Source organism: Mus caroli, chromosome 8 (genome assembly GCF_900094665.2).
Source record: "Mus caroli chromosome 8, CAROLI_EIJ_v1.1, whole genome shotgun sequence".
Classification (NCBI taxonomy): domain Eukaryota; kingdom Metazoa; phylum Chordata; class Mammalia; order Rodentia; family Muridae; genus Mus; species Mus caroli.
This window is the reverse complement of record NC_034577.1, coordinates 34,213,348-34,225,224: the sequence shown is the minus strand read 5'-3', so window position 1 is coordinate 34,225,224 and position 11,877 is coordinate 34,213,348. Positions and strand designations below refer to the sequence as shown.

General features: G+C 40.4%; 1 protein-coding gene across 1 annotated transcript; it reads left to right on the top strand.

Moving 5' to 3' along the window:
* The first annotated feature begins 632 nt into the window (after positions 1–632).
* On the top strand, positions 633–8,536 carry Fgf20 (fibroblast growth factor 20). The gene is made up of 3 exons (XM_021170804.1): positions 633–1,164; positions 6,496–6,599; positions 7,697–8,536. Exons 1-3 carry the CDS (start codon positions 879–881, stop codon positions 7,940–7,942), a joined length of 636 nt encoding a protein of 211 aa, XP_021026463.1. The 5' UTR covers positions 633–878; the 3' UTR covers positions 7,943–8,536.
* The last annotated feature ends 3,341 nt before the right edge of the window (positions 8,537–11,877 follow it).

Sequence of the window (11,877 nt, the reverse complement as noted above, 5' to 3'; positions counted from 1 at the left end):
TTAAACTGTCAAAGCTTTGATTTTCCTTTCATGTGTGTCTGGGCAGGTCTAAGCCTCAGGTAACGCCCTTTCCCCTTCTTCCTCCTTGCTTTTCTTTGCACCTGTCCACTGCAGGCTCCCAGCAGCTCCAAGGAGTCCAATTCTCTAGCGCCTTCATTTTCCTCCTCCCACTCATCTCCGGTTCTGTACGCCCCCCCCCCCCTTCAGTACTCTTCAAGCTGGGCTCCTTCTCCGAGCTCTCTATCTCTGCAAATGAACTCACATCAAAGGTGGTTGTTTGTTCAGCAGCGGCTAAACAACATCCTGGTTGTCCCAGAGACAACGTAGTATACCAGGTTGTTGGCTGAGCCTCCCCGAATTTGCTAGCTGACTGACTTTGGCCAAGTGCAAGGAAAGAGTTTTCCAAGTGCTCCGTTTTAGTCACTTCCGACGAGCACAACGTGTAGAGAGGAGGCTGGTTTAAGATTTCAAACAAAACCAACCTCCCCGGCGCGCATGAAAGGACTTGATTAGCATATGTCAAGAGGACCCGCATATATACCGGGAGTGTATGTACACAGGACTCTGATCTGATCAGTTTGCTGAGCTGGAGCCTCAGCCCCCAGCTCCAGCCCCAAATCAGCAGCCTCAGCTCTAGATGTTTCTGCAAGGCCAGCAGCCAGAATTCTCCTACTCAAGGAGAGAAGATCAATCCAAGAGGGTGCACTGCACCGTCCCCGCAGGGACTTCACAGGAGTAACCCAGCCTTAACTTTTTTGGTACCTATTTGGCTATAATTTTTCTGCATTCGCCTCGCCACCCTTGGTACACTTTTTATTGGCGGTGCAGGGGGAAGTCTCCTGTTTTCTGGAATTTCAGTCATCTTGTCCGGCCCGTCCATGGCTCCCTTGACCGAAGTCGGGGCTTTCTTGGGCGGCCTGGAGGGCTTGGGCCAGCAGGTGGGGTCGCACTTCTTGCTGCCTCCTGCAGGGGAGAGGCCACCGCTGTTAGGGGAGCGGCGGGGCGCGTTGGAGCGGGGCGCCCGCGGCGGGCCGGGTTCCGTGGAGCTGGCGCACCTGCATGGGATCCTGCGCCGCCGGCAGCTCTACTGCCGCACCGGCTTCCACCTGCAGATCCTGCCCGACGGCACCGTGCAGGGCACCCGGCAGGATCACAGTCTCTTCGGTAGGTACAAGCATCCGGCCCTTGCGCCCTCAACCCCCCCCCCGCCTCCTCCTCTTCCTCTTCTCGCCTCCCACCTCCACTCTGGCAGAAGGGAATGAGCCGCGGAGCTGTGTGCTAACCTGAGCCTCTAGACATTTGGGGTGCAAGGTCCCGGGCTCAAGGGCGTGTGAGAAATTGTCCTGCCATGCAGGAGAGCAACTCTAGGTGCAGGGGGTGGAGGGTGGGGAGGGGGAGAAAGGGTGGATGGGTCCCTCACTCCTGGTACAATGCTGCTCTGTTTACTGCCTGGGGCACAAAGTGTTGGACTAGGAACCATGATCTGTCCCCCAACCTTGCCTGCACTCCTTCCTTCACAGTCAATTTTATTATTTTAGGAGGTCCCTATTCAGATTTTTCTTCCTTCCACACTTGCAGTTCTGTGGCTACCTTTTTGAAAATTAGTAACGGGAAGCATCCCAGTTCTTAAAACGTGCCCCGCAGTTATGCGGCTAGTCTGCCCCTGTCTCTCTCCGAAGGGATGGTTCTTAAACAGGATGTGAATCTTCACATGTCTACTTAGAGGTCTGCCTGGCTGCAGTTCTCTGTTCTGGTTGGGGGAGGAGAGGGAGGGAGATGGAGAGAGGGAGGAGGGAGAAGGACTGAGCATGCCCACCTGGCCAAGATTCTCTTTAGAAATTGCGAAACTGGAAAAGCAGAGATCTTGGTATTGACCTTAGGTAAGAGGAAATGGGGGAAGCGAAAGAAGATATGGCTGGGAACACAGAGAATCTCTTCTACATACAACAGCAATGCCCGGGAGCAGAAGGGGTTAATAGGATGAAGGGACTCTAGATTAGATCAGTAAAGTATCTAGTCTTAATGACTCCCCAGCCAGCCAGGTAGCTAGCAAGTGCCCCCCTCAGTGTGAGTCTTGCTTTCTGGCCCACACAACAGACAAGACAGGTTAAATCAGATAGTTTGCTAAAAGTGCTTTCTGATCCTAATATCCCAGGATACTTCCCCTGTGGCTACATTTTTCATCAATTAACCTACTAACACACTCAAGGGACGTTCCTTATCTAACCTGTGATGTCATTGAAGGGTGTCATTTTATTAAAAAAAAAACACAACATGGTGTCTTTTATTTGTCAGCATCATGAGGAATCGCGACACACATCTTTCTTTTTCAGTATGCTATTTCCAGAGCATCTCATTTCGGAGTGGCTCTTCCCGGTCTCGTTTTTCCTCTTCTTCTTCCATTCCCGTTTCTTTGTGCACTTGCAGTGCTCATTAAAACTTTGTTGAAGTGTAAATCTCCGCTGGGGAAGCAAGTGTAACCTTAGATGGGAGGAGCGGCATGTGGTGGTCATTTGGCAGCACTTAAGGGCTTAGAAAACTGACTTTTAAAAAACCCCACGTGTTTGCAGCTCCCACTGATCCATTCCAAATTCCCACTGACAATGAGTCAAGAGTGCTATGACCTAGTGGCCACTCTGGGGTCACTTTTGGAAGTGTTTGTCTTTTCTTTTCTTTTTTTTTTTTTAAATGGAGGAGGCTGACATTATGATTCTAAAGAATTTGCCTGACACCAGCTGGCCTAGTTTTCTTTCTTTAAGAAGAGTACTGTACTCGTTACATTAAAAATCCACCCCCCCGGCCCCCAATTGCGCAAACACTTTCAGGCAAAGCAGCCAGAAGTTAAAGGTGGGCTGTAGGCAACATCCGACTTTTCTGCCAGATACCAATGGGGTAAGGAAATGCTTCCTCTAAGCCTCTTGTAACGTAGGTGGTATCTCTTCCACTGTGTTCTGTCTCCTTGGAAGACAGATTCTATTGGAAGAGATTGGTGAGTACTAGAAGATGTGGTAAGATTCAGTGAGCTGTACTGAAATCTGATCCTTTAGGAATGGGTGTGGTGTATTCTTACTAATACACCGTAAAGCTTATATTTTGAATGTCTAGGAAAATATGACTTTGTTTCTGTGTTGGCTTAAGTCATGTTTTAGTGAGAGATTCTATAGAGAAACAAAATATTCACTGTTACATAAAAGGACCCTTATTAGTATGTGAACCTAAAGGAGCAGTCTCTTTATACCTTCCAGTGCTCTGAGTGGTCTAGACACTATGACTGCCAGAGGATAAGGGAAAAGGTCATATTTAATGTGTGGAACACTGTGTGCTTCTCAATTCTCCTTTTGCTAGTGCCTTAGTAACTAAGTATTAAATGATATCCCCCACCCTTTAAAAAACACTCACTTCTGTGATAATTAAATATTTGGAAAAAACCCTCAAGGATCACTATTTAAGATATTAAACACCACTAAAATAATGTTATACTAATTTGAACTTAACCAATAAAAGCTCAGATATTTAAAAACTTAAAACTATATCAAATGAACATTAACAGAGAGTTCTCAGTAAGGCTAAAAGAATACCCTACCTGAGCTCCCTGACTCTCTCTAGCAGAGTTTTTCTGCACAGTAGTATAGACAGAAGACTTTGCCTGACACGTAAACATAGAATCATTCCTTGAGAAAAAAGTGTAGCCTGAGATCAAACATAGTCCTTTAAAGCTTTTCCCTTTATTCTCCCTAGATTTGTCTGATGTGGTTGCATTGTGGATTGACTCACCTGTTTATTATGATTTAAGAAAAGGCCGGCTTTGAAAACGATACCAGAAAGACAAAGGACCTCCAAGTCTTTTTATGGGACACTGGGCATTAGAAAATCTACCTAAAATCTGTGATTACCTCTTAAGGAAAGTTCTTCATGTCTATTCTTTGGGAAAGAATTAGCTTAGTTGCCACCTCATATTATAAATAAGAAAGACTTGTCAAATCTCATTTAAGAATCAAATGATTACAAATTACTAGGTGGTATACTATTTCTTTGGTGAGAAAAAGGATCAGAATTTAAAAGTGTGGCTAAAATCTTTAGGAGGGGCACAAAAAAAAAATCCCACATGTAATGTTTTCCCCATCAGTTCCATGAGCCATAGCAAAAAAAAATCATTTATGCCTGGTTGTGTATATGGTTTTATAAGTTGTTTAAAAAGTTAAAACTATTGAATATAATTATCCTAAAGACACAGGTAATCATTTTTACTTATGTAATTACATATTTTAGGCAGCATTATCTGAAGATAAGATTTAAAGCGTAGGTGGAGCGTGTCCTGGGGTAGGAACATTGGGTGCTCGTCAGCCATGCGTCCTTTTTAATCTGAGTGAATATTCAATATAATTTAAAGTAATTACGCATTTATAATTATATCCTGGGTGAGATTCCATTTATATGTATTTATGCCAATTATGTTTCAGGTTCATGTTTTTGTTCCTGACATGAATCTTCCACTGAGAGGATTGGTGGTGGATATGATTCTCCTTTACTCCCCCATCCAGAGGTGTCAGAGTGCTTGAGTCCTGTGGAGCCTAGACCTTCCTGCTACATCTTATCTTTCTCACTTAAGCCTCCCCATTAGGGACACTGACTCTTTCAGGCCATTTACAGGCTATTTATGTGCTGTGAGATCCCTTGATAGCTCGAGAGTTCTACTAGTCTGAAATCTTAAACTTCCAAAGAGCTCATCTGCCTTAATAAGAATCTATGCTGTTTGTTTGTTTGTCTGCCAAAGAGTGAATTAATCTTTGGGTAGAATAGAGCCTTCCATATCAGGGAACCATCAGATTCTGTATTTTCTCTTTGAGAGTATCACAAGTTCAAACAGAAACTTGTACAATAAATCAAGAATTGACTTAAGAGTGAGAGTCAGGGTAACCTGTACACATTTATGCTATTTGTAAAGCTTAGGGCAAGGTGAAGGGATGAAGGCACAAAGTACTAAGGAAGACAGATCCAAGTACAGGATGTATGGTGATACTTGTTCAGTAGTCTAAGAAAAGAACCAGAAAAAGGTATCATTAGTCCAAAGGTTAGTGTGTACAGGAGAGAGAGAGAGAGAGAGAGAGAGAGAGAGAGAGAGAGAGAGAGAGAGAGAGAGAGAGAGAGAGAGAGAGAGAGAAATTGTATCTTTTAAAACTGTAGTCTGCTAGTGCATTAAGTTGAGAGTGGATAGAAAAGTCTATTTGTATGTTAAACTCTTGGTATTTGGCTATCATATATAATGAATTATGAAGCTTGATTGCTTCTCTGAACTTCACAGCATACTTTTTCAGATCATGGAATATAGCACATTTTGCAACCTACGAAGTCTAGAAACTATTGTACTCCCCTCAATAAACCTAGAACCATTAGACTAGGGCTCAGAAAATGTAAGTTCAAGCACCATTTTTACTAATTACAAAAATCATGTCCTTTAGGCATTTCAGTCACTATTTCTGAGCCTCAGTTTCTTTCCATCTCACATGGCAATAAAAACAATCTTCCCTTTTAATTATCAGAGATTATTTTTAAAGTTGAGGTAAAATTAATTATTAGCCCTTTATTTTTAGAATGTTGTTTTATTTGTATGGGATTTGTAAGCACACATGTGTCACACGTGTGCTGCAGTGCCTACAGAAGCCAGAAGAAGGTGTCAGATTCTCTAGAAATGGAGCTGTAGCTGGTTATGTGCCATTTGGGTGCTGGGAACCAAGCATGAGTCCTCTGCAAGAACAATGTGTTAGTTAGGTTTTCAATGTGTGTTATAAACCGTGAACTAAAAGAAACTTGGGGAAGGAAAGGATTTATTTCATCTTGCAATTTTCAGATCATTTTCATCACTGAGGAAAGTCAGCTCGGGAGCCTGAAGGAAGCAGTACTGTTACTGGCTGGCTCCTTATGGCTTACTAAGTTCACTTTCTTATAGTACCCAGGACCATCTATCTGACCAGGGATCCTTGTGCCCACAGTAGGCAGGGCATGTCAATCATCAATCAAGAAAATGACCATGGCTTTGCCCACCAGCCAACCTGATAGCATGTTCTCAGCTGAGGTTCCCTGTTCTGAGATGACTCTAGCTTGTGACACATTGACAGGATATCTTTTTTTTTTTTTTTTTTTTTTTGGTTTTTCGAGACAGGGTTTCTCTGTATAGCCCTGGCTGTCCTGGAACTCTGTAGACCAGGCTGGCCTCGAACTCAGAAATCCGCCTGTCTCTGCCTCCCGAGTGCTGGGATTAAAGGCGTGTGCCACCATGCCCGGCTTGACAGGATATCTTAACACAAGCTGCAATTGCTTATAATTAACTGGTAGAGTTACAGAAGACCAGGAATAACTTTGTTACCTATTTCCCTGTTGTGATGATAGCATCCATTTATTTGTTGAATATTTAAAAGTGTTGATATTTATCCCTCTCCATCCTGTAATTATATGTTCATTAACCAATCCAAATCTTTATTTTGTTTATAAATTCAGGTATCCTGGAATTCATCAGTGTGGCAGTGGGACTGGTCAGTATCAGAGGTGTGGACAGTGGCCTGTACCTTGGGATGAATGACAAAGGAGAACTTTATGGATCAGTATGTATTATCATTTTAATTATTATTATAATTATGCAAGAATGGATATCTATTTTAATCTCTATCAATAATTTCTGATAGACATTAATACATGTAGCTGACATAACAGATATTTCTACATATGTACATGGAAAGTAGAAACAATATTCTAAATTTAAACATACTGAGGTCATATTATATTTAGTCATTCAGTCTCGGTTTTTAAATTTTCAACCAATATTGCTACAATTGCACCTGGCCTTCCTGTCCATTTTCCCAGGTCTTTCCAATTCTTCTATATTTTAATCATTCCTACCAGAAACAGAACTCTGTATGTCAGCCCTGGATAACGACATAAAGAATGTAGTGCATAGTGATCTGATGATAGAATTACAAAACTTTTCATAAAAATTTGAGAAAGCATATGCACACAATGTTCATGGTATGTGTTGGAATAAACAAACAATGTGGATATATGTATCCTTTAGAATATATGTATGCACATATGCACACACACACACACAGAGAGAGAGAGAGAGAGAGAGAGAGAGAGAGAGAGAGAGAGAGAGAGAGAGAGAGGAGAGAAAATTTTGAAAAAAATAAGAAAACATTGGATTTCTACTTCATTTCCCTGATATTAATGGTAGACTATTCAGAAGTTAATCATGGAGACTTTATCATTGAACAATATACTTATTAGATGAAATGATGAACTTGAGTTAGAAATTTAAATTGTAGCAAGATCTTGACTTGCCCAACTTGCTAGCAGAGATTTGATGCTTGTGCCTTTGGTATCTATCTCATGATGGGATAAGGTGAACTACAGCCTGCAAAATGATGGTGGTGATAACATGGAACACGGGAAAGCTCAAAATATTTGTTGTACATTTGAAAACAAAATTGTGAGTTTGAAATTTTGGTTTAAAGTTCCTTGAACTAATTGACTAGATAAAGTAATATAGAGGGGGAAATTTTCACATGCTGTATGAACAAAATCAAAACAAAACATTATAATGTAAGCAAAGAAATAATAAGATAGAATTGAGGCTTTTGTAAGGAACTTGTTTTGAAGGCATTTCTAAAATTCTATATTTCTTTCTTTTCTTTTCTTTTAAAAGGAGAAATTGACTTCTGAATGCATCTTCAGGGAACAATTTGAAGAGAACTGGTATAATACCTATTCGTCCAACATATATAAACATGGAGACACGGGTCGAAGGTATTTTGTAGCACTTAACAAGGATGGAACTCCAAGAGATGGTGCCAGGTCCAAAAGACATCAAAAGTTTACCCACTTTTTACCAAGACCAGTAGACCCAGAAAGAGTTCCAGAATTATACAAAGACCTACTGATGTACACTTGATGAATCTAGAGCCATTATGTTAAAATCACAGTTCCTGCTGTTAAATAACACTGAAGAAGATGTTCAGGATATTACGGGAGTCTGCTTTTCACTGAAAGACTCTATTTGGGAAGAAAATTGAGAGTAAGGAATTAACTTGAAGCAAAGCAAGATCATTCTTCGTAAGTGGATTGTAGTTCCTTAGACACATTGTTTCAGTCTTACCAGTAGACTGAGGATGCTGAAATCAGTTCATCTGTGGATAATGTGAACCTTGCTGCTGACGCCGCATGTCTCTGGATAATGTTTACTTGGACAGTTATCTTAAAAATAGATACTTCATGTTGAAGAAGTGGATTGAGATGACATAATTACTGCCTCATAAATTCTGAGGACCTTGTAGAAAGGTTAGAACGTTATACATAAAACAAAAATCAAAATACTAGATGGCTTTGATCTACAAAACCTGCCACAATGAGATGGAACTTTTCTTTTAGAAGAATGGACCTATTTATACTTTTTTCAATTTACAAATATTTATTATATATATTTATTTATTAAAGAGTTTATTTTTACTAGTATATGAAGACTATACAAAATAAAACAAACAAAAAGAGCAACAAAGTGTCCTTTATTTGTGCCATTGCATTGTGTTAGTCTTGGAATATAAAGAAGCCTTCATTATTATATAATTTATTAGCCACAGAATAAAATGTTCATTTGTTTGTAAAAATTAAGTACAGCATAGATTATAGTTTTATACATTCACTTGCCTTCTAAAGTAGCATGGATCCCTTTTGGCCTTGATTTGTGTTGAATTTAACTCAGGTTTGAAAGGGAACTGGACATTTTCATTTTATGTTTTTGATAGCATTGATTTTTCAGGTGAGAGCTGTTCTATTTCTAGAGGACAATTTTAAAATGAGAAAAGTCTAAGTCCCCTGGGGAAAATCTTTAGTAGTTAGAACATACAATGTTGAAGTTATCAAATAATATAGTCAATTTATGTTTACTTATCTTATTAGTTTCATATAGGGGAAAAACATTTTCTTTCACCACATGATCATAGAAAGAATTAGTCTGTGTAGAAGGACTTCCATTAACAATGGTAAAGTTGTAGCTACCTGAATTTGGTGGTGTTCTCATGGCTACATTAAATATACATTAATGATTCCTATGCAGCAGACATTGTGGAGAGTACCAAAGAATGCAATGGTGTGATGCCCAAGAGGAAGTCATCCCTGCATCCTGTGGCTCAAAAATTAACAAACACTCTAAGTGTGAACTGCAATGTACTTCTACAGCTGAACAAGTTTTAGCCACTGAAAGGGAGGGAGAGGGAAAGAGAGAGAGAGAGAGAACAGGCTCAGAGGGTGGATGGTCCAGAGAGAGCTTTTCTAAAGAGGTGAAATTTCTGGTAGATTCAAAACAACAAGAAGGAGCTAAGAGCCAACTAGGCCAAAACGTGTCAATAAGGCAAACAATCAATGAAGGCTCTTCCATTCGAGAAATCTAAACTCCCCCACGTCCCATTGATGACGTCAAAGATGTTGAAGGCCAGACAATTATAAGTTGAGGTTTTTCAGGAATGTTTTAATCCCAAGGATACTTTTATCTGTATGGAATGAATGGCCATTTGCCTTCTCACCTGTTCACACAGATTTCTGTAAGGGAAGCACCACGTTTTTCTTTTATCTTTTGGTTCTTTTGAGACAGTGCCTATGTGGCTCTAGCTAATTTAGAGCTTACTATGTAGACTAGGCTGGCCTTGAACTCACTGATCACAGGTTAGCTTGGTGATAAATGTGAGTCCTAACCAGCCTCTGAGCTTCTGATGGGAATGGAGTCTCTACAATGCAGTTGAGGGAATGGTTTCTGCCTTCTCTGGGATTCTGAGCTTTCTTTATTTGCTGGTTCTTCCCACATCTCATGCTGTTGAGTAGTGGGATGTTACTGTCTTCCCTCCGGGCTCATGCTTCAGGGGTCTTGTTTTGGTTTCATGAATATCTAAAACCCACTATCTGGTTGAGTAGTAGGTTTATTTTCATCAAATCAATTCCCTGCATTGACTTCTTCTCTAATAGGGATGATGGGTAGAGCTGGTTTGTCTTACTTTCAGGAACTTGGTGGTATGACATCTATTCTTTGCAGATGTGGAAATGAATACAAGTGCTTTATTCTTATGAATAAAGGAGTTAGAATGGAGGGGGATGCATCAGAAACTAGAATAGTATTTTGGTTGCTTGAACCTCGATCTGAAAAATCTCTCCTTCATCATACAGTGCCATAGCATTTTCTTCGTTACATAATTAAACATTTTAGCATGCATAGTAAGCTTTCACACTTATCTAGTTGAAGTCAGATTGATCCTAAGCTTAGTTCTAGAGCTAGTTGTCCAAGGTTGATTAATCATACATACCATCTTGGTCACAGAATCTAATGAAAGGATCAACCAACTACATCAACCAAAGCCCTTCTGGGGCTTTCATGTGACTTCCTGGGTTTTCTCCTGACATGGCAGGTATTTAAAAAAAAACCCAAAAAACAAAAAACAAAAACAAAACAAAACAAAACAAAACAAAACAAAACAAAACAAAAAAACAGGGAAGCTTCCAGCTTCTGGTTCTCAGAGCTGATATAAAGGAAAACCCAAAGCAGAGGCGAAGCTAATACCAGGTAAATGAGGGTTGCCAGAGATGGCTGTGGAGACTTAGGCTTGGGATTCGAAACCCAAACAAGAACTTTTAATGGTTATTTGGTGAGATTTGAGCATCTTCCATTTCCTTTTCTTCCTCCTTTGTTCTTTAAAGAATGGATGTTTTATGTAGCTCTATCTGGCCAGGGAACTCACTCATTAGACCAGGCTAACTTCTGCCTTGCAATAGAATATAGAAAAGTGAGGGACACTGTGACAATTATACGACATAAAACTGTTTCTGTAGTACATTTGCTAGCAGTAGATAGTCTCCTCACTGAATGAAAGAAGTAAGCACCAGGATGGGGAAAGCCAGAGTACCAGGAAGCCTCAGGTGGCCTATAGGAGCCAAGAATAGCATCCAGTTGATAACTAGTTCAAAGCCACACCCAGTCCTACAACTGCAAGAAACCATCATCTGCCAATAACTAAAAGCTCAGTGAATTGTAACCAATCAAGCCTCAAGACAAGAATACAACCTGCAAGTTATAACTCTTCTACCCTGAGCTGAGGGTCCACTTAAATCCTGATAGACTGCTTGACCCACAGAAAGCACAGAACAATAACGCATTCTGTTTTTAAACCACTGATTTCATAGTCTTATAACATATAGAATAGGTAACTAATATATTCACTAAAGGCACATTTATTATTGATAAGATTTCTCAAATACTTTCTCGTGTTCACTTTTTTCTTTTTTCTTTTTTTAATATTTTTTATTATGCATTTTCCTCAATTACATTTCCAATGCTATCCCAAAAGTCCCCCATACCCTCCCCCCAACTTCCCTACCCACCCATTCCCATTTTTTGGCCCTGGCGTTCCCCTGTACTGGGGCATATAAAGTTTGCTTGTCCAATGGGCCTCTCTTCCCAGTGATGGCCGACTAGGCCATTTAAAAATCATAAACTGTGAGTATAGAGGTGGGTATCCTTGCATATGATCTTAGCCTTAAAAGTTAGATGAATGCATTTCTAAACCTTTCTTTCTTTCTTTCTTTCTTTCTTTCTTTCTTTCTTTCTTTCTTTCTTTCTTTCTTTCTCTCTCTCTCTCTCTCTCTCTCTCTCTCTCTCTCTCTCTCTCTTTCTTTTTCTTTTCTTTTTTTTTTTTGAGACAGGGTTTCTCTGTGTAGCCCTGGTTGTCCTGGAATTCACTCTGTAGACCAGGCTGGCCTCGAACTCAGAAATCCTGCCTCTGCCACCCAAGTGCTGGGATTAAAGTCATGTACCACCATGCCCGGCTGTTTCTAAACATTTCTGTA

Bases quoted from the DNA above. Each gene is read 5' to 3' on its own strand.
- Fgf20 (XM_021170804.1), top strand. From the start codon at position 879: ATGGCTCCCTTGACCGAAGTCGGGGCTTTCTTGGGCGGCCTGGAGGGC. The intron at 1,165-6,495 runs GTAGGTACAAGC...TTATAAATTCAG, and splicing joins GCAGGATCACAGTCTCTTCG to GTATCCTGGAATTCATCAGT. The intron at 6,600-7,696 runs GTATGTATTATC...TTCTTTTAAAAG, and splicing joins AAGGAGAACTTTATGGATCA to GAGAAATTGACTTCTGAATG.